The following is a 25,650-nucleotide window of genomic DNA, read 5'->3' as shown; positions in this document are numbered from 1 at the left end:
TATATATATATTTGAAGCACTTTCAACATAGAAACATATTATAATTAAGCAATGTACTACATTTAATGAAAAAAATATGTTTTCTATGTGGTTTAAAATATCTTTCAAATATTACTTCCTACATCTTTCTTTTTATACTATTTAATTTTATTATATAATCCTATTTAATCACAAATGTGAATTCAATTTTATGGAATGTATTTTAGTTTCACTAATATTGCTAATATCTAAAGTTCTACATAGGTTTTAACGTTCTATCCTTTTTTAGATATTCAGACTGAAGAACACGCATCAAAGCATTTTGAGGATAATTATTACTCAATGCGTGCAAACCCATTTCTATAAAAACATTGTCTCGATGTATAGCTTTAATATTCGTTTGAATGGAAGTATCATAATTTAACACATTATTATGTTCTGTTAAACGATCATCTTCCTTTAATGACGAAATTTTTGTAGTTCCTTCCTCTTTCACTTTTCCACTTCCAATCTCTTGATCCATAATTGTTTGTACAGAACTTTGCATTTGTCTACTTCCCATTCTTTCCACACTCTGTAATGGAGAATCTTCTCCAGTGATATTAGCAATATCAAATATATCAACAGAATTTATATTCAGCTTTTTCAGTATATCTGATACATCTTCTGGATGGATTTCTAATTCTTTAATTTTTGGTTCTTCTTTATTAACAAAAAATTTTTCTGCTTCATTAATATAATTGCTCAAATATTGTTCAGTATCAGAATTAATCTTTTTTAAATTTTTCCGATTATTTGCACTTGTATTTCGCTTAATAAGATTCGACGGCAAGTTATTACTTAATTTTGTATTGTTTTTAACATTTTGAGATTGCATATTGGAAAGAAGCGATCTCTTTTCCACTTCTTTATTGGGTATATCTTTTGATGAAACTACGCCTGATAAACTACCTTTTAACGTGTTTGATAGATTATTCAACGTTCCGTCAACTATCTTTTTATTCTCTTTAGGGAACAGCATGTTTTTAACTTTCGCCGCCTTTTCTTCGAAAGACAAATCTGGAGGATCTAAGGCTTTCATTGCGCCTCGGTGCAAATATTGGTTTGATTTTGGATCCAAATAGGATTTTTGCATTTTATCTATCTCTTGTGTCATTTTTTCTAGCGTATCATACAATTTTCTCGTTCGGTCACTTGCAAAATTTTTACTTTGCGTCCATTCGCTATTCGAACGTAATGCTTGCCAATCTGACTTTACTTTCTCAACTTCTTGATCAATTTTGCTGACAAGCTTTCCTAGAAAATCAGAATTTTAAACGTTATTATAATTTGAACGTTCTGATTCTGGCAAAAACTAAATTTATGAAAACTTCATTGAAATATACGTATGATATAAATAAATAAAAATAAGTTGGAAATGATCTTTTACTTCTAAATTAGAATCACTTTTTAATCTAATTTAAAAAGATGCTAAAAATATACAGAATCGTTATTTTTTTTTTTTTAATATTTTATATATTAATTTCAATGCAAGCGTATGTTAATTAAAAATAACATGCATAAAAATCTTACGTCTATCGTTACGAGCTTTAGCCAATCGTAGCTCGTCGCCTATTTCCTGCCTTTTTATCGTAGGTAAATTTGCAGTTTTCCCATAATTAGTTATATTTTCGTGTCTTGCTGAATTTCTTCGCAGGGTATCGCTACGTGAGTGCAATTTTGGTAATTCTGCCGTGGTATGTGGCCGAACATTAGTGGAATTTTGCGTGTTATTTGTATGTCTGAAAAGCGAATCTAGAAACACAATAAGAAAATATACATCTTTAATTGAAAAGAGAAAGAAAGAAATTCATATCATTTGTCAGGTTTGGTCAAATTTTATTTAAAATAAAATAGCTTCCTGTTCTTTTGCAAAGTTATATATATACACACGTATATATGTATATTATACCTCCTTCTCCAACATTCAACAGATTTCGAATTCCTTTCACCGTCGTTGAATTATTGGAAGTGGATGTTGGATTTCCAAATGGATTGAACTCATATATAAAATTATGCGTTGCTGTAACTCTTTTTGGAGTCCTTCTTGTCTTCTTTGGCACGGTTTCTACGGACTATGAGTATTTTCTGATATGTTAATCATTTTGAATAAACAATTCATATTAAAACAGTAGATGTAAATATTTATTCAATATACATAAACATGATAAAGTTAGCAAACTGAGAATTAAAAAGTAAACATTTTTTTGGGGGGGGGGGGGAACAATTACATACAGTAACGAAGAAGAATATTGACACAGACTTTCTTCATATTTACACAGATTTTCTTATAAAATTCTGTGTACATCGCTGTAATTTACGTTTCTCTATGCGATGTTTTTATAAAACACGATTATCGAGATTAAAGTTCAAATAAACGTAAAGTTCAACTGTACAATCGATATAAGAATTAATTTTAGCGCTTCGAGAAAAAGTAAAATAAAGAAGCGATATCAGGCTCGATAATAAGATCATAATTGTAACATCGAAACAAATTTTGCTCCTCTATATGTGTTTTCCTTCTGAAGATTTTACACGACTGCACTTCTTATATTTTACAAAATAATTTGGATAAAAAATCTTTCTACAAGGAATTTTAGAAGATATGCTGATCCGTGATAATACTTATATTAATATTTATTCATTATTAGTATCCATATCTAACTTTCTTTAACCTCCATCCAGCTATCTTTTCTTCGACTTTAGCATCGATATTCGTTCGTGTCTTTTCACACTTAGATTTGCTTTGACGAGGAATCGCTTCCGTAGAAACTTGTTTTTCACGAGTGCACGACGCAGATTTCGGCGATTCTTTCTTGTTAATTTTGACTAGACGCGGCCTGTGAAATTTCAGAAATCAGCGTTTTCGAAAAATCTACCACCGTTTCATGCAACACCTCATTATCTCAAAACTGCAATTTCCATTGTTCTCGTACTAACATCACAGACCTTTCTTTTCGCTTAATGCATTCGCTTGATCGGCATTACAAAGAAAAGCTTAATTAGTCTTACCGTGAAAGAATGTCTTCTCTAATCGTTATTATATTTCATTTAGAAAACTAAATATTACTTGTTGTAAATGTTCACGCGAGTGTATTCCTCGATGATTATCTCCGGTTTCACGAAGTGTTGAAAATTAAATACCACCTTTCCTCCCTTCTTGCGAAAGACCGGCCCTGTACGAACTCGTTTCCTCTTGGTCGAACTCCAAATCGATCTGCACCAACTCTTACAGTCGCTGAAATACGTTAATTTACTTGTAACAGTTATTTTCTATTTCTTATATTTATCTGTCTAATAAAATGGCATCTTATTCAGATAAATATTCCAACATACGTTTGGGAAAATTTTTCATTAAAAACAATAATTTAGATCGTCAATATATATCTCTATTTCTTTTCCTCTAACAAAAGGTTTGATAAGTTTTCTGCCTTTAATACGATCTTTTTCTCAGTGCAATTAAAGCGCTTTATGACAAAAAAGGAAAACTCTTTATCTAATATTTTATACTTCGTATACTTGGCTTTATCGGTTTTCCGCGGAATCTCTCTGCGTTCTATACGTTGCTCTGTTTCTTTAACGAATACGGACAATCCATTGATCCGCTTGGTTTCGCGATCATGATCCCCCTCGGTTTCAGGATACAATTGCAAAAATGTTGGAGCGCAGTGCAATCTGGAGCAACTCGGAAATCCTTCGAAAATCCTCGCCAGCTCCAGAAATAGTCCTCCTATTCCGTTCACGTTTTAAGATATAGTCGTTTATTTAATTATCGTTCTGTTCTTAACCTGGTAAAAAATATTGCATCAAAAATGACGTATACGGAAAACAAAATAAAATTCGCCTCTTATCGACGTTTTCAGTGCTGTGGGGTTACGACCGCAGCTACTTTCTCGATTATTCGGCAGATTTACGAATATCGTTGAAATATTTCCGATATTCTATAGAACTTACACGTAAATAAATTTTGAACTGCTTTTCTAGAATTTTTACATCGCTTTTTCTAAATAAAAATGGGATTAAAGGTAATGGAACTAATCAATTGATCCAGATATGACCAAGTCTTTTCATTGATATTCTCCAGAGTGATATCAATTTTAGAATGAAAAATGAATCATCTATCTAATAACTTTTAAAGTTACGTACTGTTGCGTTTTCTCTTATATTCTACTTACTTACGTATAATGTTAATGCGATATGTTTCCAAGTGATATCGGGTGTTTGCGATAATACGTACCTTACTTCCTGAGATTAATATAAAAACTACGTAGCTTTTATTTCTTTTTTTTTTCACTGCGCCACAATTAATTATTAGAACGAACTTTATCGCATCGTTGTGTTTTATTATATCGAATAAAGGGATCTATACAGCAGACTCTCGATAAACGTGTATATTGTCAATATTTCAAAATTCTCAACTAAAAGAGTCAATATGTATTGTCAATACGATACTGTTAATATTTATTGACAAACCTTATTTTCGTTGAAAACCTCGAAATATATTTTACAATATTATTGATTGCCCGAATACCGATGATTGAATACCGATGATTAAATATATTATAGCTTGTAGTATATTTTATTTTATTACACTTTATTCTATTTTACTTTGCTTCATTATACTTAATCTTTATGTTGCCTTTTATTATGTCACCACTATATATATTATACTTTGCTGCATTTTATTTTTCGTACATTATATAGTACAATTTGCTTCGTTATATTTAATCTTTATGTTGCCTTTTATTATGTCACCATACTGTTATACCACCATATATATATTATACTTTGCTGCATTTTATTTTTCGTACATTATATAGTATAATTTGCTTCATTATATTTAATCTTTATGTTGCCTTTTATTATGTCACCACTATATATATTATACTTTACTGCATTTTATTTTTCGTACATTATATAGTACAATTTGCTTCGTTATATTTAATCTTTATGTTGCCTTTTATTATGTCACCACTATATATATTATACTTTGCTGCATTTTATTTTTCGTACATTACATAGTACAATTTGCTTCGTTATATTTAATCTTTATGTTGCCTTTTATTATGTCACCATACTGTTATACCACTATATATATTATACTTTGCTGCATTTTATTTTTCGTACACTACATAGTAGAATATATGATATATTCTATTTGGTATATAACTTTTTACATAATTACAACTTTTCTAATTTATTCCATACTGCTTTTTACAGTACATTCGTCTAATATGGAACGAAAATGAAGCTCACATCCGCTTTGCAAATGTTACCTATTCGAGATTTAATTAACTACAAAGAACATTTGAAAGCATACATGACGTTCACATACCAAATTTCACATTAACCCTAATCCTGAAATTATGTTCGTCTCGATATAAAATATTTTATTTTTCTTCGTCATATCGCTGTTCCCTTTCTGCAACGTGGTAACATTATTATTTGACTGGATTCCGTATGAATGATATCGTTCACCATGCCAAATGATAACAATTCCGCGCAAAACGAAGCGTTATTCTACGAAGCACACGTTCTCCGAGAAATTTTAAGGATAAACGAGTTGATGATGAAACAGGCTTCTTTAAACGAAGAATTCTATGGTAATACTAAAGTTTCGCCTAAGAGTTGCAGCAAGAATTGTAGCACCTCCACGAACCAAAATAATTGTTCCGTAGAAAAATTTGTCGACGAAACACACGAAATACATTTTCAAATGACATCGAGTGTCTCTTCGCTGCAAGGGGAAGATGTTTCTTCAAGTACCACTGTGTTTAAGATAGACTCAAAAACATCTTTTAAAAAGACAGTATCCGCAAGTAATCAATTTTCTGAACCCGTTGATTCTTCGAGAAAGGTCACATCTGCTAAACATTCTTTGAATGAAGGTAATCAGCCCTTCGAAGCAAACGTCGAAATTAATGTTGGATTAGGCCTTCTCGATCCAACGACGCAAGAAAACCGCGTTGGTTCTTCGTCGGAGAAAGAAGATAAAGTTTCTTCGAAAAGAATACGAAACGTAGAGGATAGAGCTATTGGAGATACGCTTTTTAGCGATCCTTTGGAATTAGTGGAAATTTTCTCGAATAAGAAAGGAAGAAGCAGTGAGAATAATTTAGATACAGGACTTGATATAAATCGGCAATCGTGTTCGATGAGAGTTCTTCCAAAGGAAGATGACGAAGAGTTTAGAATCGTACCCGGGAAAAATGAGATTCTATCGAAGATAAAGTTGAATATATCGAAGAAAGAAATGCATACGATCGATAACGAAAACGTGGGAAGCGTTAAGCGTAATGATAATGTTGATAACATTTCTCGGAAAAGATACACGCAGGAAAGTGATCAGGGCAGTGATGATCTGCAGCAGAAAAGTAATGAAACAAATTGTTTGATTAATGGAAGAATGGAAATTAGTGGAGATTTACAGGAAAGTGATGGACCAAAGAAAGATGAAACTAGTGGACATTTTCAGGGAAAATACACGCATGAAAATTGTCGAACGGATGAAAATTTCGAGAAAGAATGCGCTGCAAATAATGTTCTAGTTTTTCGAGATTTTCGAGAAAAAAACAATGGTCTAATTGACGAAGATTTGCGGAAAGGATACATACAAGAAAATAATCAAACCAACGAAGATTTTCAGAAAAGATGTAGGCAAGAAAATAGCACAGCTGGTAGAGTTTCCAAGAAGAATATATCAGAAAATACCGTCCTTAAATTAACCGAAGACCGAGAAAATCGTATTGCTAACACAAGTCGCGCAGAAATTGGAATAATGCAGATGAATGGACAAAATTACTTGGACGAAGATTCTACATCTTCGTCGGAAAAGATTCAAGCTGATCGCGATGTAAATTTGATTAAAATTTTCGACGCGATTGAAAAATCGCGTATAGAGGAAAAGATTGAGAAAAGAAACGGAGAGAATATCGACAAATTTGAAGCGTCTAACGATCCGCAAAAATATAACGCGAGACAGTCTATTCGTTCGAAATCGTTCGATCTAAATCATTCGTCTACCTTCGAAAATGACGTCGAAGTGTTAAAATCACAAAAATCATTTGTCGAACGTAACGATCCTAACACCATCGAAGACGTACGTTCTTTGGAATGTAACAAAGATATGCGTAATATTGTTTCAACGGAAGAGGAGGATTCATCAGCGAGAAACGAAGAAAATAGCGATGATAAATCAAATAACATTCGTTCAATTCCTGCTCTGTCAAGAGTGACAAAGAGTCATGATCTTTTTGCTAATGAAAACTGCCGCAAATTCTTGAGTTCCAGTTCTTCAAAATCCACCGAATTGGCAAATGATGCAACAACAGAGACCGGAGGAAAGGACATTTCAATTGAGGAAGAAGCTTCCGAAGAAAAGCATCGAGACGTCGTTGATTCAATTCCTTTGTCACAGAATTTGAATAATACAGAAAAATTCCGTACGAAGAATGGCAACCTCAATGCCAGTGAAAACTCAGATTTCTCAAAACTTCCTAAGTCTGTCGTTAACGTTGACTCTGCGAGAATGGATGTTTCATCCACACTTGAGAAGGAAGCTCAAAATGTGAAGGAAAAATGTCAAAAAAATAATTTGGAGATCGATTCGCGTAAATTAGATGCATCTGGTGACAATGCGACTAAACAATTTTCCATGAGCTTGAACGAAAGCAAAGCTTCGAAAACAACGTTGCAGGATAACGAATCTAAGGATCTTAAAGATTCAAGAAATTTATCATCCTCGGAAAGCATAAATCATTTAAAAGAGAAATCGAATCTTCGAGTAAAAGATGCGGACGTAGACTGGTCGAGAGAGAAGAAACCCGAGACAATTGCCGAAAAGCAAGAAAATCAGAAAAGCAATGATACTGATAAGGATGTAATTGTCGACGATAAAAATTTGTCGCGTAGCGAAACTGTTCCATCATCGATAATCAACGATAAAAATATAGAAGAACGAGATTCTGCAGATGTTGATAAGGAAATTACGAGAATCGCGATTAACGATAACGATCATGAAATAGCTATGCGAGAATCGAAACGAGATAGTATTAATTACGAGGATATGAACGTATGTAAAATGTTGACGAAGATTCACGAGCAATTGACGAGCAATTGGCAACGAATGGAACGGCTTCGGATGAAATTGCAAGTGTCGATTTCGATAGAATCTGTCAATCCGACGGCGATGTTACAATTACTGGACAAAACCATCACTAGGTATCAAATAAAAATGAACGAACGTTTCTTTCGAAATATTAAAATCGTTTCCCATCGATTAGATCATTTTCAAAGCTTTTGGTCAATTTTGATTAAACTTCGATCTTTTTGCTAAACAACGCAAGGACATAAAAAGTTTCTATTCACGTTGATTCTGCTTTTGGAACAGCTTAAAAAATTACGATAAACAGGTGCAAGAGTTACATTCACGGTTCGAACGATAGCCACGAAGCTGAATTGCAAATGGCTAACCTACTGGCGAAATATATTGTCGAGATGATAAAAATTGTAAAAATTAATAGAACAACTTTAGAAGAGCAAGGTCTGTTTATGTGTTTCTTGAAAATCTATTTGATGTAATTTAAAAGTCATTTAGTCATTCGTCTTTAAATACGATAAAATTTGTATTACAGAACGACGCGTCGACCAAATGCAATTGGAATTACTTCAAGGGCATCATATTAATAAAAAAGTAATATCTAAAATAGAAGAATACCATTTCGCTACCATTCTTACTTCTAAACAATTGTTTTTTCGTAAATTTATAGAGGAGTATTCTGAACGAAACGATCTTAACTTCAAGATATTGTGTGAGCGAAATATTTTGTTTGATCGAAAGTATTTCACGTTTGGTGAAACACGCGATATCCGAGAATGAAGAGAAAGAAAATGTTAAACGTTCAGGAAGATGTAGAATGCCACGTCGTATATTAAACAGCTGTTCTATTAACGACGCCAAGTAATTCTATAACAGATTTAAATAAATAAATATTAAGAACCATTATACTCGGATATAAAGTTGAACAAGTCTTGCTCTTGTTCGTCTCTTCATGAGCTAATGTTTCAGAAACTCTTATATTACTATATTGTAGTATCGGAAAAAGGATAGGATTAGGATGATTTAGATTTGTAAAATTCTCCTGATACTATTTATTAAGATAAATGAAAATAACAGAGATTAATTGGACAGAGAACGATAAATGTTCAACTTGAATTAAAACACAAAAGTCTTATTCCGCTCAAATCACTCTCGCAACTCTATAACTCTCGTCTTCGGCGTCTGCACTCGCACGCTCTCGCTTCTCAACTCATACTGTACGCCTTTTGCATTCGTTCTCGCCGGCGTCTCAACTAACACTCCCTTTGGCGTCTCTTTGTCTTTTCCCGCCCTATCGGGCACGTGTCCCGAAAACGCCCGTGGCCAGGGTCACTCAGGCCTTTTCCACGAAACTGTTCACTTGAAAGGATCGAGGACACATTGATGTACCCGACGATGCCGCGGCTCTCGCGACATTGTTTATGATTCGGCCGATATCTTAGGCCTTTTGTCCACGATACTACAATATAAATTTGTACACGAAGATCTTTAAACGTATTGTTTCTATACATTCTATTAGGTCATCCCATAAGTTCGTTCCGTTTTTCGAGCGGTTATGTATGTTAAGATCGTTTACATACCATTCAGTTTCATGAAAAAATGTAATCCCCCCCTCGTTGTACAACTTCTTTCCATTTTTCAAGTGCATTGGTCCCTTATCGCCGTATGTTTATAAATCGACACATGAAATGTATGCGCAAAAATCGGCACGAACTTATCGGATGACCTAATATAAAGGATGGTCTATACAAATATTTCAAGTTATAATCTCGTCCTTGGTATAATCAGGAAAAAACGATGGAGGAAGAAGATAGATGATAATCATTCCTAGGTAGTATTATTTATAAAATGCCACTTAGCAAATGTTAACACACGTTTCAGACAAAGAACTGGTACCGTTCGGACAAGAAATATAAAATCAGAGCTTGTGAAAAAGGAGAGCACCGTGGAGACTCAAATGTCGGTAGTTTCAAATTCCGTCAATTCTTTGAAACAGTGCAAATTCACGAAACGCTTAAACCCTGGAAGATGCGTGGAAAAAGAAAAGCATCTGTATGAAGCGCAGACAATTGTTACCGATAAAAAAATGGCCGACAATTATCGCCATCCAGAAAAAGGGAAACTACCAAAAAAGACAGTGTTGAGTACGAATTCAAATCAGTGCAAGCAATCGTCGACGATGTCTCGTCAGAAGCAGCATGCTTCCAGTAATCAACAACCAGTTTGGAGGCCAGGAGGTGCGGCCAAAATTCCTATTTTTAACAGCGCAACCACGTTGAGCCAGAAAACTCGTCCAGCGATACATGTCAGAGAAAAAACGTATCCGGAAAATGCAAAGTAAATAATACATTTCTTCCTATCTAACAGAAACTGTCGAAGAATCGCACAGCGAGAAAAACACTTCTCAAATTCTGAGTCTAATATCGTATTATAATTTTCTATTAATAACGATCTTTCGTTTCTCCTTAATTCTTGGATGAAAAGTAGGTCAATTCTGACTTACCGATGATTCATGCTTGCTATTTTCTATGTTATATTCGATTTAGTTATTCGAATTAATGTCTTTCGAATAAGACAATTGATTGATTATTTTAATAAATGTGTTAAACTTAATAGGACGTCCGCGCATAAACGACGAGCTTCAGTGGACCATATACTTGTAAAGACGAATCTTACGAATGTCGAGAAAACTATAGACGATAACGGGAAACGAATGACGAAGATGTCCAATTACATCCAGTACGAATTTATTATATATATATATTTTTGTTTAACTAACTACATTGTTTACATGAAACTTTTTATTTCCTTTGAAAAGAATCATAGCGTCCGGTTTAAGACAATACTTCTCATACTTCTTTATTATATCGTGTTTACATAATTTAGATTCCTAGATTTTCAATTACATTCAGTGTGTGATATAATAAAAATACTTGAACGTTAACGAAAATTACTCATCTAGGGAAGAGAAACATGGACGAGTAGGAAATGAATTTAAGAAGAAACCGTCTACCGAGGTATATCCACACAAAGATATTGCTCCTAAACTAGCCATTGACATTTTGAAAACGACAGGCAAAAGAAGTAGCACAAGTTTGAAGGCTAGTCCTAGAGCGAAACCAAAACCGAAAACATTGCGACATCCATCAAAAAATTTCAATGAATCGGAAAGGACTGCCTGGAGCATAAAAAATTACGCTAACGCGTCAGTGTGTGATATTATTAATGAAAGAATCACAAGAGAATCGGAGATCCTTCGAGCACTCGAAGAAATTATCAAAGCAGAGAAGAACGAAGGAAAAAATGTTGAGAAACCAACGTACTGTTCTAAAAATCAAGTTCAAGAGAAAACAAACCAAGTTTTCAAACGACCGAACGAATCGATCGCAGTTAAAGAAGAAAAGAAAATTAACGAGGAGGAGCCTACGAGGGATATCGATTCTGAGCAATATAAAAAAAGTCAGTTAAACGAAGTACAGTTGAAGGAAAAGTTTCTAGAAGATCATCAGATAGCGAAGAACTTTTCGGAGAATCTTCCTGAAAATCTTTCCATACCAATTATGCCAAAAGATGTTATTCCTGTTCCAAATACGAGCGTTGAAGAAAATACCAAAAATGTTGCAACAAATGAACATTTCGAGCATTTTCAGTCAAAATCTCAGTTAAGCGTTGCTTTAGCAACTACTACGAATTGTGTTGTGGATATTAATTCGAGCTCAATTGATAGCGTCAAAGTAGAAGCTACGAAATCTTGTCAAACTTCTTCCAACGCTATTTCTTCGCCAGATGTTTCGGAGCTGAAACAAAAAAATGAAAAATCCAAAGAGAACGACACTTGTCAAGAGAGTAACACTCTCTTCCTCGATAATAACAGAAAGCAACAGAAATGTGAGAGTACCGAGTCGAAGATCCTGAATAATCCATCGATTATGAAAAAGGAGAAAACGAGACTAAACTCTCATGCGGTATCATTGAGCATGTTGAAGGAATTCCTTTGTGATCAGGGTATTAACGTCGATTTGGTAAATAAAGCTGAAAGATATCTAAGGGATAAACAGAAAACTTGCAAAGGTTTAAAAAAGAAATCTATCAGCTTCGCGGATGTACCTTCTTACATAGAACATAATCGACATTTTGAAAAAAAAACGATTTTGAAGGAAGAACATTCTTGCCAGGAGAAATTGGACAAAGATATTGAAGAAGATATTGAGAAGGATTTAGGGAAAAATATCGGAAAATCTGAAACTTTTATTAACGACGAGAGGGATTTAAGCGAAGTTCCTTTGCCAAAAACGAAAGACATTGCTACGTGCACAATTATAAACAATAACGACGCCTATTCTCAGACTGTTATCCACTGTAACATATCCAAATGTTTGCAGTCTACTTCTGAGAAGGACGCTTTAACGTCGATAGAATTGCAAGCTACGGGGACGCAAACGGAAGAGGAAGGAAGAAACGAGTGTTCAATGACAGAGTCGCTTAACCGCAGTTCCCCAAAATCGTTAGGAAAGTCGTATGTTTGCAAGTCTGTAACTATCGAGCATGTAACTAAACTTAAGAAGAAAGATTTAGGATCGAAAATGCATAAAGATTCAAAAAATTCCAAATCACAAAACGATTTGCACAAAGATCGCAAAAATGTGTTTACGAAATCGATCGATACAGAGTCCACAGACATTGAAAAGAGGAATAAAATTGAGAAACATTCATCGAAAGAGTGTTCTCGAGTGTTTGAAAATTTATTAAATCAGATGCGCGAGGAATGCGATGAATCTTTACCGAATTGTAGAAAGGATGACGCAATGGATGAACTGCGTTTCAACGAATCGAAAATATCATTAACATCCAACAAATCGTCTATGATAATTAAGGAGGAAAATAAAGAGGAAGGTCAGTCTCCTGTTAGAATAGTTTCCAGTGGAATAGTAGCTGCCCTTCAGGTGGCCGTCATCAGAGCTCGAAACGTGTACAAAGCCCTTGACATACACAAACGAAGATTAAGCAACGATCTGAAGAAACGAAATAAAGAATCGAGACGAAAAGAGAAGATACGTAAAGTTTGTAAAACGTGCGAGGAGGAATCGAAAAGCGTGTCGAGAAGCAGCAGCGTCGTCAAGATCATTTTGCAAAAAAGAGACGACAGTAGAAACGCCGTTATCGAAATATTGAAGGATCTCAGAAAAGCGGAAGTTACGTCAGCGTTAAGCGAAATATGCTTGGATCGTCATAGTGATGTCAACAGCGAATCTGAGGAAGACAGCTTTGAGTCTGTTGTTAATTTATCAACGAATACTTCCTTCAGTGAAGTCAGTTTTAGAACAGTCGACCTGGGAGTTCCGAAAAGGTCGTCCAGCAGCGTTGTTTTGAGAAACGTAGGATCTTTGATGGAATTTATGATAAGCAAGATCGGTGATGTAACGTTCGGGAGAATTGAGAGTGTTACAAAAATATCAAATACATGCGAGCCAGAATTTTGCGGGGATATGAGGATGGAAGTTGTGAAAGTGGAAAGACAAGTTTCGGTATTCTCAACAGAGAGTTTATTAATTTTAGTTTACGGCATGTTGTGCTCTGTCGTTTTCTGGTGTTTAAATTTTACCATTAGCTGCGAGGTCTTATGATTTATGGCCTCGCTTTGTGTTGTATTGTTCATTTATATCGTTTTTTTTTTCTGTTCGAGTTTGTGAATGTTGTATCGTTAGTTCTCTTGTCTACGCTTTATAGTCTATTGTTAATTACAAAATTTAATAAAAAATAATTTTGTTAACTAATTATTGAATTAAAAATATTTAATTAATATTAAGTAAACTTTTCATTTAAATAAAATCGAAATAAGATAATTATGTCATCATATACGTCATTCTATGGATAAAAAATGCATAAAAGATAAGAAAACATCATTTATTGGTAGACATTATTAAATATACAAAACTACTTCTTGCTTGTAACAATATATACCATACGTATCAAATAACTCACGAATTTCAGAGTCCAGCAACACACGCTTGGAAACACAAATATTTAAATTTATTGAAAAAACAAATGTGCATCAAAATTGAAAAAAAGTAAGGAATACAAATTACGTAATGTGATATCATAATTAATGATAATTAGTAATATAATATTTTTTTAAATATCACAATATATAATCACATTCTAAATATACATAATTATTAATATTATATATAAAAATAAACCTGATAATAGGGTAATGGGAGCCAAAAGGAATTTATATTACTAAATTGCGGGTGTTTATGCATTTATAAAAAATGTAAGAGATAAAATATGCAAACTAAAGTGCATAATATTTGATAGGTGAAATGAACCTCTAATTAGATTCTATTTCTTTAATATATTCATAAAGTAAAATATTTGTGTTCTTAAAAATTATGTAAAATATGAATTTCTCCAACAAACATCTACAGCCTAGATATTACTACGCATAATTTTCATTCATTACGCGTTTGGAACGAAAGCATTTAGAATTTTTATATTATATTAATTGACTGATAAAATATATCGTATAGTTTTTCCAGAAACACGTATAAGCATCCAGAGTCTAGTAATGATTGGATGGAACGTGACCACATTGATATTATACATTGATATTTTTAGGTATATACATACGTTTTTTAATTAATACATATCGATATGAGAATAAAAATATATTCGAATGTAATCGTTCGAAAAATGTAAACGAATTCGGACAATCTTATTAATCCTCGTCAAGAACATCGATGGCAGCTGATCCTGTGACATCAACTAGCTCTTTCGAAGTAAATGTGGCAATGATCTTCTGTGCGCCAGCCTTTTGAGGAATTAATTGATGTTCCACGTAGACGTCTTCCTCAGGTTCGATATCTCTGAACGCTAGAGTCTTGTTCCTTGTTAACCCGGGGCCAGCGTAATTGAACGTACACTGCGTTAATACTCTCTTCAGGGGATTTTTGAATCTAAGGCTGATAATCGATGGTATTCCTACTACAGGTTCGCCGTCGATCTAATATTAACGATAACAAACATTAATTCTAAAATATAATTATTCCAATATTAATTGATTAATGGATTAAAAATTAGAAATGCAAGTTTATGCGATGTGCATTATTAAAAGGCCTTAAATGACTTGAGGTATAAAAGGAATGTAACTCTACACATTTACTTGCGTTCATTAATTTATGTGTAATTGAGCAATCAAAAAGAATTGAATCTTCAATCTTCAGATATTAAGTTGGATATTTAAATATTGAAACGAACTGGCAATTTTCTAGAATGAATGGAATTCAGTATCAGGAAAGTTATATATATGTATATTACATAATTCCTGAAATTCATACATACTATCTTATATTTCCTCACATTTGGCATCATGTACACAAAGTTCATAATACTAAGCCAAGATAAATAGAGATGAAAATAAGCTATTAACAATGCAATTCGGTCTTTGGAATATCGAGAATCGAACTGAGGAACTCCGCGCAGTTATAAACTCAAGTCCCAGCCGACCAAGTCAGTACGGCTCTATGTATCAGAAGGATGATTGTTGTATTATTTGGAAATTCATTGGCACATTTTGTTCGCCTTATGAGTTTGAATATGAAAGTCTTTACTGTACTTTCCCTTTTTCTTTCAAATATTCAATTTCAATTGGACGAGAATTTCACGTGATTATATCATGCTAGTACAGATCAATCGTTTACTTTACCTTGACCGTGATGCTCGGTTTCAAGACCTGAAAATCATCTTCGTCAGCCCACGTCTGTTTGGTTTCCACGACCGTAGCGATGGAATACAATTTCATATTACAATACTCCACAAGCTTGTCCAGATAATCATCCACTGTAACTCTGAGCCTTAACTGTTCGCCTGAGAATAAATTAGATCTGAGTCATCACCAAAAAATGGGACGAGGAATACATACGAATATCTTCGAAATCATATACTAACCTAATTTATAAAAAGAAATATTTTACTGTAAGAACGTTAAAGAATTACTATGATATACGCATAATCATCATCAATTTGTCATATGTTTGAACTACAGTAATTGAAAAACAAATAAGTAAATAAATAAATACATAATTCTTAATAGCAATAATAGAGAAAAAAGAGGCAATACAAGACGGGGAAGAACGACAAGAAGGAAGCACAGCAAGAAGGCAAAAGCCCAAAAGTTGCAATAGTTTTTCTTAGTCATTAGTTTTTAGTTTTTAGAGATAGAATAATTAAGGGATAAGAGGTATATAATAGAGTGAATAGGAGGGGAGGTAGATATACAGATGTATAAGGAAACGAAATAGGTATAAGAGATGTAAAACCGAAAGTTTGTCCAAAACCGAAAGACACGGACTAAGCAATAATAAATAAATAAATAATAATAACATAATTCTTAGCGATAGTAAGATTCTCAGCTGAATAAAAATCTAACATCTAATAAGAAACCAAATAAAAGTTTCCAGTTCAATGATAGACATGACATAAAAATTAAATAAAGATTCTAACAACTTGATATAAAATAAAATTCAGTAAACGACTTAACTGTCTAAAAAGGATCAGTAAATTATAAAAATCTAAATAAAGGAATTAATAAACTTACTGGCATGTGGTTGGAGAACAAAGTCACCAGACGCTCTCTTTACCAAATGCGCTTTGATTCCCGTATAGTACACGCTACCAGCAGATAGAACAGCTTGAATAGTACGTATCTGGTCCGATTTATTCTTCATGTTCACCACAACTGCGAATGGTTGTCCGATGTTCACTCGTTCGATATCCACGAGATCGAACTCGACATCTTCCTTCGCAGGTGAGGGCAAAGAGTAGAATCTCTTCGCCAGTTCTGTGTTGCGTACGGCTCTGTACAGAGTCAGTCGCTCAACTTCCGTTCCTGAATGTAAATAAATTACCAGAGTTGAAATAATCGATTCGTAACTTCTCATGGAAATTTTTATAAATTCGCAAAGATGCAATTTTGCAGATTTCGTATGATTTTTTAAAATATGGATGTTCTAGAGAATCGTTAAAGAGTACAGATAAAAAGAATTTAAGAGAATTAAGTAATTGTGGTATTACAACTATTTTTCAATTACGTGTTATGAAGAGTGAAAAATTTATTTCAAAACTGCTTGAAAGATATTGGTGGAATTCGAACGAGTTAGTCAATCTTGAGGTTCAAAGTTTCATTGCATCTAAAGTTCAACAAATTCCACCATAAGAGTTAAAGGAGTTCGTTGAGTTTAAATGTTTAAATAGATATAACAGCTTAAAAGATTGATGACAGCCGCAGGGGTTTGGATCAGGTCCATTTAAAAATATACATCTATTCCTATTACTCATACTCATTGACTCCTATCACACTATGTATGTCCGCTCCATATTGTCTGTTTCTACTTTCAGCTCGGTGTATCATCTTTTTCTAATTGTAAGAAAAAGAATTGATAAAGAAATTGCATTGTAGAAGATGCAGATATAAAGAGGGGAAGTTTAAAACAAGTGTAGCGTTAAAAACTTTCTAAACATGTACTGTAATATGCAAAATATTCAAATATCGATGAATATCGTTCAATAGATTCTTATTTACCTTCTTTTGCCTTGTAAATAGATGTTATCTCCTCTCTGTCCCTGTCGCCATTGGGATCGAAAATCCAAGGTGCTTTCGTCAAGATCATCCGGCCAATGCTATCAAAAATAGAAATAATGATTTAAATTTTCTTCAAATAGAAGAGGAGCATATAAGATATGCTTTTCTATACAAATCGATACATAAGAAATACATTAAGTTTCTTACGTGTTCCATGTCCCCAAGGCCATCGATAACTTATGATAATTAGGCCATTTCTATTGTAATTAATTCTAGTAAAACTTTCATTTTGTATTTACGATATATCTTTTACTATAACGTTTCTCAATACATTATAATTTTTGTCAATCACGAAATATGTTAGAGAATGCACGATTAAGAAACGTGCAGTGTATGAGTATTTTTCATGTTCCTCAAAGTTACTTAATTAAAAAATATGCTAAGAATCCGATCGATAAATTTGTTTTTCAAATAATGTTACCGTTAATATCGTTTAACATTCCACTTTCCAAAACGCCACAGGACTTAAAGTTATGTCACCATCAGTCTATATGCTTAGAAAATGGTTTTATAATACCCATTGTTATTATATTATTTTATTTTGTAATTTCACTTTATTGCCGTGTTATTAACTGATTCATTTAATAGCAGCTATTAATTCGTAAAATTCCTCTTCTAGGATAAAACAGTCGTGAGAAAGATCTATCTATAGGGGATTTAAAACTAGATTATAAACCAAAGTATTCCAAAAAGTACGATTGTGCAATTCTACGTATCAATTCCTTTCGATTAGCTTTTAACAGTGTGTATATAAACTGATAATATACGGTGATATTCATACTAAAGACATCAAGGTCAACATTACCACTGCAATCACGATTTTTAACAAGCTGATGAGTCAAAAAGAAAATCGATGCTAGCAGAGTTGGATGTTTATTTTATAATTAACGATTCTGACGACAAAGACGATGACGCTATTGACTTGCTAATGTTTTCGTTGGTAATCTTCATGTTCTATGACATCAGCATACATCAAATTTATATATGAAAAAGATTGAGCTTCATATATATATATATTACTTTTGTGTTATCGGTCATAAGTAGACTGGGCATTTTTAAGCAAACTCATATTTTACGTTATCGTATTGTAAATCTGCTAATTTTATATTCTCTTCTTACAAAATCAATTCTTATTTTTGAATTGCTGCTTCGAATAGCTTTTTAATATATATACTCACTGATATTTATTACAGTCGATTTTCCTGAATCCCAGCTCGCTCTCAGAATCCTCCATCCATCTCATCAAATCGGCATTCACCGAAGCCAGCATGAACGTCACGTCGTAATTATAACCAACGACTCCTTGTTTGATGGCTTCGACAGAAGCTGGTCCGCACTGATACATGCCTCCTGAAGGTTCTTGTGGCGTTGCATCGATCGCCTGCCAACCACCGTAACCTTTAGGCAAATCTGGTCTAGCCATCCATACGTCGTTCCAAACGTGATAATTCCATATGGAATCTTCGCCATCGAGATTGTTTGGATCGTAATCAAGTTCCTCGTTGTTTTTGGTGTAATAACGATCGACGGAAAGCGAGGCGTTCGCATCGTGGGCCGATACCAAATTTGAAACCACTCTGGACGGTATACCAAGAGCACGACAGACGGTGGTCACAACACCAGCGAATACCCAACATTGTCCGTATTTGACTGAATCGCCTGTCTCTAAGAATTGTTCGAGAATCGGCACGCTACCTGTCCAAGCGGCTGGAGCTGTACCATCAGCGTAGTCACCATCCCAGCGACCGGTCACCACACCTCTGTCATCGTTGGAATTTACCTGCAAGAAGAGTATCGATCGATCAATTATTAGGAGATACTATATGAAAATTGTGGTTCTGAAGGAAAGAATAAAAATCAATTATTCGATGGTATGATAAAAGGAGAAAGAAGTTCAGATTAAGGACTTGACGAACAATTAAGTTTCTTGTCTCAAGATCTTTTGGTATCGGATACGGAAAATATATACGTATATGTTCGATTAAAGGTAATAATATTTAGGAAATTCCTGGGATACGGTTAATCGTTGCAAAACTTAAGTAAAATAATAAATAGCAAAAGACGAGTTTGTTACACAAATGAACTGTAGTGAAAGATTGAGAAAGAATCAACATCTTTGACAGAATTGAATTTTGTCGAAGGGAAAGTGTTTGTGGTTCTTTATATTCTTTAATTACAAATTCTACAAATGAGAAATCTGATATAACCTGACATTTGATCCAGTTAATGTAGAGGGATTTATGTAGAACCGATTTACATTTATAACTTACTTCGCTCGTGATTGAATAGCAATCGAACTTACGATTCTCGAAATAGCTCTACACATTTGAACTGGATCCCCTCTGGAATTAGCTTTGATGCCGGATCTTTCTAGCAGCAATTCACAAGATTTAAGCACACAAGCATCGAATTGTCCAAACACCCATTCTCTACCACGTGCACTTCCCCATGAGCCAACCCATATTTTTCCAACATCATTTAGAACATACTCGTCCAACAACTGCTCATCCTCCATGAATACTAAATCCTCTGAAAATAAAACAAGAATATAACATAAGTTCAGAAAATTCAGAGATTCATGGAATTCTCAAAATTCATAAGATAATATTATTTTATACATTCTACATATTTATATAAAAATTAAATTATATTAATACTCCTAAGATAAGAGTAAGCATAATTAATATAATCAAAGTATAGTTGAAGTATATTATAGTTGTGAATTTAAAAACATATTCATGATCGGTATATTATATAAAAACTGTGATCAAGTTTAGATCATTGTCAAATCGAGTTCTATAAATTATATGTTAATTTGGGATATTAACATTCTCCAAAATATTAACTCAAGAACACTAATATTATTCGAAAAATGCAGGTGGGTTCTAAACGTAATGTGAACATTTATGTTAGCTTGTAAATCTGTTTTACGATCTCCTACGTTTAACGTAATATAATTATATCATTTTTATGCGAAAGATTTTTATTTTCGGAGATGAAACCTTGATCTTTAAAAGAATTTGGCTTATTACCAATTTCTTAATTCCTTTATATCTTCGAAATATCTTTACATTCATTTTGTATTTAAAAACAATCAAAAGATTAAGAGAAAACAGAAATTTAATTCTATGCTAAATTTCGAGTAAACTAAATAAAGTAATAGCACCTGCATACGATTATAAAAATTTATTAAAATGAAACGTAATAAATGTTATACAAATATTATAAAAATGAGCCAATACTCTTTGCTCTTTGTACTCGCTATAATTAAATATCAAACACAATGTCATACCTTTTATCCACGGATTAAAAAGCAGATAAATGTCCTTGTCGTAATTATAGATATTTGGTTGTTTTTTACTTCCTACGATGGTGGTCTCCACATTTAATTGCCATATGCCAACAGGGCTATCAATAGGGCTTCTTACTTCCGCGGTCAAATCAACGCCATTGATACCCACTAAACGAACACCCCATGCCTCCAAATCAGTCAAATAATTGTCTCTATTGGTGATGGTGTTTATTCCTCTGGTTCCTCTAAGAACGTTCGGATTTGGTCCAAAACTAAAGAGCAATCTAACGATATCCGTTTCAGCCACGTATTCTCGATTGAACCTTAAGGCTACATGGAAAGATTGGCCTCTTCTAAGAACAGGGGTCGCTGGTTCAAGATGTACCAATTCATAGCTGATGGTGTGATGGACCTTTGCGTTTTCTTTTTCGTAAAGGTGCACCATTTCGACGACTAATGCCTCTTCCGACGACATTTTGGCGACTTTGGTTTTTCTTTGGTTGCTTCTGACTAAAAGAAATTGTTAAGAGTATCTATAAATGTCTATATTGGAGAAAGAGAGAGATGAGGTGGTAATATGAACGATAAGTTTATAGAAATTTGCCATTGGAATAAAAGATATGATATTATATCGAGAGATGAAATAATATTGAATATTATTCGATGGTTATTATAGTTTCATGTGGTAATCTAGGAGAGCAAATATAAAGCAGTGTCATATACATATGTAAATCGTACACGTATTTCAAAGTGTCGCAACTCGAAATCGTCAAAGTGGAGCAGTAAATTGTGTGCACGTGTATGTTTCGAAATATGCAATCTTCTTTATGCAGAAAAATCTTATCAATTGAAATAATCATTTGTAAGAAAATAGATAATTATCAAGTACTGTCCTGTTTTTGCGACCAGGGTTTCAGGACAGAGATGGAAAGAAAAAGAAACAATATCGTACATAAGCTCTACAGCGACTTAGATCTAAGTTACAAGTGTAAACCTAGAAAAAAAAAATTGTAACATCGCATGGCTATCACACCATCTCACAACCGAATTCATTATATAATGGAAAATATAAATATGTTTATAATGTTAGTTTATATGGTATAGTTTAGTTTAGTTCTGGTATAGTTGGTATAGTTTATAGTTATAGTATATATGGTATAGTTTATAGTTTAGTTCTAGTATAGTTTATAATGGAAAATACAAATATGTAATACACAAAACCTGGTAAAAATAAACACTGTATAAAAAAAAAGATAATTATTAAGTAAAATATATTTATTAATAATACATATATTTACATAAAATAATACTATAAATAAAATAATAATAATACATTACATAAAATAATGGGGTACTCCCATTAAATAAAATAAGGTCGATAATAGGTTGATTAGTCAAACTGTATGTGTAATGGCTCAGAAATTTAGTAATAATTTGATAATTCAAGTGATTCATTAAATTTCTGGTATAGTATGAGCTGATAAGAACACAATACTACCGAAGCTACTGATCATTGCGAAAAATCATTAGTGAATGCATTACTATGCTCGCTAGAAATAACTATGTTCTCATTCATGCTGTGTAGTATATCGTAAATTTATAATACTACTTTCATTCATGTTAATGTTTAGGTTCAAGTGCACGTGAAAGAACAGGAAGCATTCTTCGCGATAAATTCTTCGAAACCTTACGTATTCGTAACTGGAATGCCAGGAAATGAGAAAAATATGACGGCAATGAGCTTTATGCTGGAAAAGAATTGACTTCTTATTTAAAAGAAATCGAGCCGTAAATGTCGAACGATAGTTGCGCAACAATTCTCACCTTGTTTAGAAATTCACATTCGTACGATGCGTTTGCAATTATGAAAATGTCAAAGTTTTTGATCTACTTCGTTTTGCCTGTATTAACTGAAAATGTTAATTTTGGAAGAGTAAAATCTGTTTAAACGTTTATCGTTTCAATTTGATGATGCAACGAATACATGGAATTAAACGTTCGATAAAACCAGAGGCGGTCCAATTTTATCGAAATGCGTAACGATTATATGTATTTATTTTAGTATCACGATATACAAAATAAGTATGAGGCGTTATCAATATCCAAGTATCTGTTGGAGATACATTTTCTTAAATTTTGTCTCTTGAAATTCGCAAGACAAGAATTAAATTTTGCATGCCCGTTTCGAATGATACGAATTGCTTCAAATTATGTATGTATTTTCTTCCTTGTTTTAATATGAATAATTATGGCTTACATTTGCACGAAAAATTTAAAATTATTATTTAAAATTATTAAAATTAAAATTATATAAAAATATAAAAATTTAAAATATAAAATTATTATTAAAAATTTAAAATTTTATTATTATTAAGTCCACAATTATTACACCCATATTTTCTAGATACGTGACAATCATCACGTATAGTATCCTTCTCTATGTTTCAACTTTATGACTAATAAAAAAATTGAAATTTTAATTTCGTTTTCAAAAACGATTCTGTAAAAAAATGATTATACATATTTGCAAAGATAAAAGCTTAATAAATTGCCAAACTTTGGTCATATTTTTAAATGTCCATCAAATTAAATCGAACTACTGTAATATTTTATATGTCGAATAATAAATATATAACTAATTATATTATCGCAGTATTAAATTATAAATATTAACTAAATCAAACGAAACATCCTGAAATTAAAATTATTTCTATATTGAAGTATTTCAGTAATACTGACTAACTAGTATATCAATGAAAATTCAATTTCTTATGATTTTAAACGTAGGCACATGTCGAAACCTAAATTGCAGTTTGCATTTCCGAGAATGAACAGTAAAGGTAATCACGAGGCTTTGAGCATGGCAAATAAGCCTTGTCCCCAAATACCAGACGCGTTTTCATTTCCAAGACAGCTCGGAATTTACCTTTGATTCATCCAATTGTTGCGTAAATATCCGGGATCGAACCTCAAAACGTGAACTGCCTTATAAAACGGGCGTGTTTCACCCCTGAATGGAATCAACGACTCTCGAAAATGATTCACGCACTTCTTCGATCTCAGATTTCCCATACCAAAGAGAGACAAATGAACAAATTATATCATTGGTATAAAGCTAATCTTTATATGTACGTTTTTGTCCATGGATTTAATACTGATACCATTTTAAGAGCAAGTATAATCCGCATAAACATTCTATGAGATTACGGTAATTCCCAGTTTTTTTTTTTTTAAACTTTTCGTTTTCTGATAAATACATTTGCTTCGGCTTTTATACAATAAAATTACGTAATAAATTAAGGCCAACATATTTTAACATATTTTAACATATTTTAATAATAAGTCTCAAACTGTCACTATGAAAAGTAAGTAGAAAATTTGGTAGAAAATTGTATATAAAAAGTTAACAAATGAAATATTCAACTAAGGATGCAAACAAAGTAATTTTCTCGTGAATAATTGTTATAACTGTCAATTTAATTTTCTTCCGATCTCGTTCTGTCAAATTAAGGTTAGCAAAAATTACAAAAATAAAAAAACGTTATAAAAATAAATGAGATTAATTTCATAACAGTGCCGTAAAAATAAAAAGGTAGGAAAGATACAATTTTTTACTTACAAATTCGGTCGAAAAATTAAAGACGTTTCTTTGATCCTGGATACAAGGAACGGACCACCATTAATAACCAACTTACACTCTCTAAACTGACACTCATGTTCTGTCTTTTTATACGAACAGCTTCCTTCAAGCTAACTGCAGTCCCCACTACGGCGCGTACGAGCTGCACGTGTACCAGCTTCCGATTTTTCAGCCACCAATTTTACAAGATATCATCAAGCGATTCTTTTCATTTTAGTCGACAGGTATGACATTAATTTTGTTAAATCCTTTTTTTCTGTAGAACAATCATGTACCGCTAGAGTACGTTTATTAAAAATAAACATCTTTATGTTTTCTTGATAAAACAAAAAAAACAAACGCTATATAATATAAATCTCAATAAAAAAAGTAACTTATTTTCCAAATGTATCATTCGTCAAATAATGTTATTTAAAATAACATAGAGAAAGTAAATAATAACTAAAATAAAAATTTGATTTGAATAAAAATTTATACCAATGATGTCTAATTCTTTTTTATGTATAGTGATATATACAAAATGTAATCCTATGATTATTATCATCTATAAAAAACAAAATGATAAAACTTTTTTCTATTGGAAAAAAACTCATTTCATATTAATTTCTGTGTAAGTCCTTGTGTTTTCAAAATAGCTGTGCAATTTTTACTTTTTAAAATACTATGGTAGACATTAATCCACTCCAGATGAGATAAACATCTAGCACTCACAGCTTGATTTAATCCAAACATTATTAATAGAGTTTCCAATAACAAACATTGAAAATAAAAAAAAATGTATGTACTTAATTCTCGTTTTTATGAATGTCAATAGAAAGGAAATATTAAAGGAATATTATCTTATCGTCTTGACATACATCGCTAATTAGCTCATAATGTAAATGTAGAGGGATATTGCGGTTTTCCACACGATTGATATCGTTACACGTAGACGAAGGGGCTGAAAGAAGGAAGAAAATGCA

General features: G+C 32.7%; 3 protein-coding genes across 4 annotated transcripts; 1 reads left to right on the top strand and 2 right to left on the bottom strand.

Annotated features, from left to right (window-relative positions):
- Window positions 1-62: 62 nt before the first annotated feature.
- On the bottom strand, window positions 63-3,810 carry LOC126915475 (uncharacterized). Of its 2 annotated transcripts, XM_050720191.1 has the most exons (5): window positions 3,538-3,810; window positions 2,254-3,256; window positions 1,931-2,093; window positions 1,552-1,773; window positions 63-1,275 (listed from the first exon to the last, which is right to left on the bottom strand). In XM_050720191.1, exon 5 carries the CDS (start codon window positions 1,133-1,135, stop codon window positions 236-238), a length of 900 nt encoding a protein of 299 aa, XP_050576148.1. In that variant the 5' UTR covers window positions 1,136-1,275; window positions 1,552-1,773; window positions 1,931-2,093; window positions 2,254-3,256; window positions 3,538-3,810; the 3' UTR covers window positions 63-235. The 2 variants fall into 2 exon arrangements, with proteins under 2 accessions (XP_050576148.1, XP_050576147.1); XM_050720190.1 differs by lacking the exons at window positions 2,254-3,256; window positions 3,538-3,810 and having other exon boundaries at window positions 1,931-2,181.
- Window positions 3,811-5,296: 1,486 nt separating this feature from the next.
- Window positions 5,297-13,877, top strand: LOC126915485 (uncharacterized). Its single transcript, XM_050720202.1, has 7 exons — window positions 5,297-8,238; window positions 8,430-8,560; window positions 8,652-8,710; window positions 8,787-8,977; window positions 9,998-10,453; window positions 10,733-10,855; window positions 11,079-13,877. The coding sequence occupies exons 1-7, from the start codon at window positions 5,483-5,485 to the stop codon at window positions 13,738-13,740; spliced, it is 6,378 nt and encodes a 2,125-aa protein (XP_050576159.1). The 5' UTR covers window positions 5,297-5,482; the 3' UTR covers window positions 13,741-13,877.
- A 127-nt stretch (window positions 13,878-14,004) lies between these two features.
- LOC126915459 (hemocyte protein-glutamine gamma-glutamyltransferase-like) lies at window positions 14,005-24,832 on the bottom strand. Its single transcript, XM_050720172.1, has 8 exons — window positions 24,668-24,832; window positions 21,049-21,558; window positions 20,059-20,285; window positions 18,935-19,536; window positions 17,697-17,794; window positions 16,713-17,003; window positions 15,822-15,982; window positions 14,005-15,119 (listed from the first exon to the last, which is right to left on the bottom strand). The coding sequence occupies exons 2-8, from the start codon at window positions 21,521-21,523 to the stop codon at window positions 14,835-14,837; spliced, it is 2,139 nt and encodes a 712-aa protein (XP_050576129.1). The 5' UTR covers window positions 21,524-21,558; window positions 24,668-24,832; the 3' UTR covers window positions 14,005-14,834.
- Window positions 24,833-25,650: the final 818 nt, after the last annotated feature.

This window comes from Bombus affinis, chromosome 4 (genome assembly GCF_024516045.1).
Source record: "Bombus affinis isolate iyBomAffi1 chromosome 4, iyBomAffi1.2, whole genome shotgun sequence".
NCBI lineage: Eukaryota > Metazoa > Arthropoda > Insecta > Hymenoptera > Apidae > Bombus > Bombus affinis.
The sequence above is the reverse complement of the archived record's forward strand: the minus strand, read 5'-3'. Positions and strand labels throughout refer to the sequence as shown.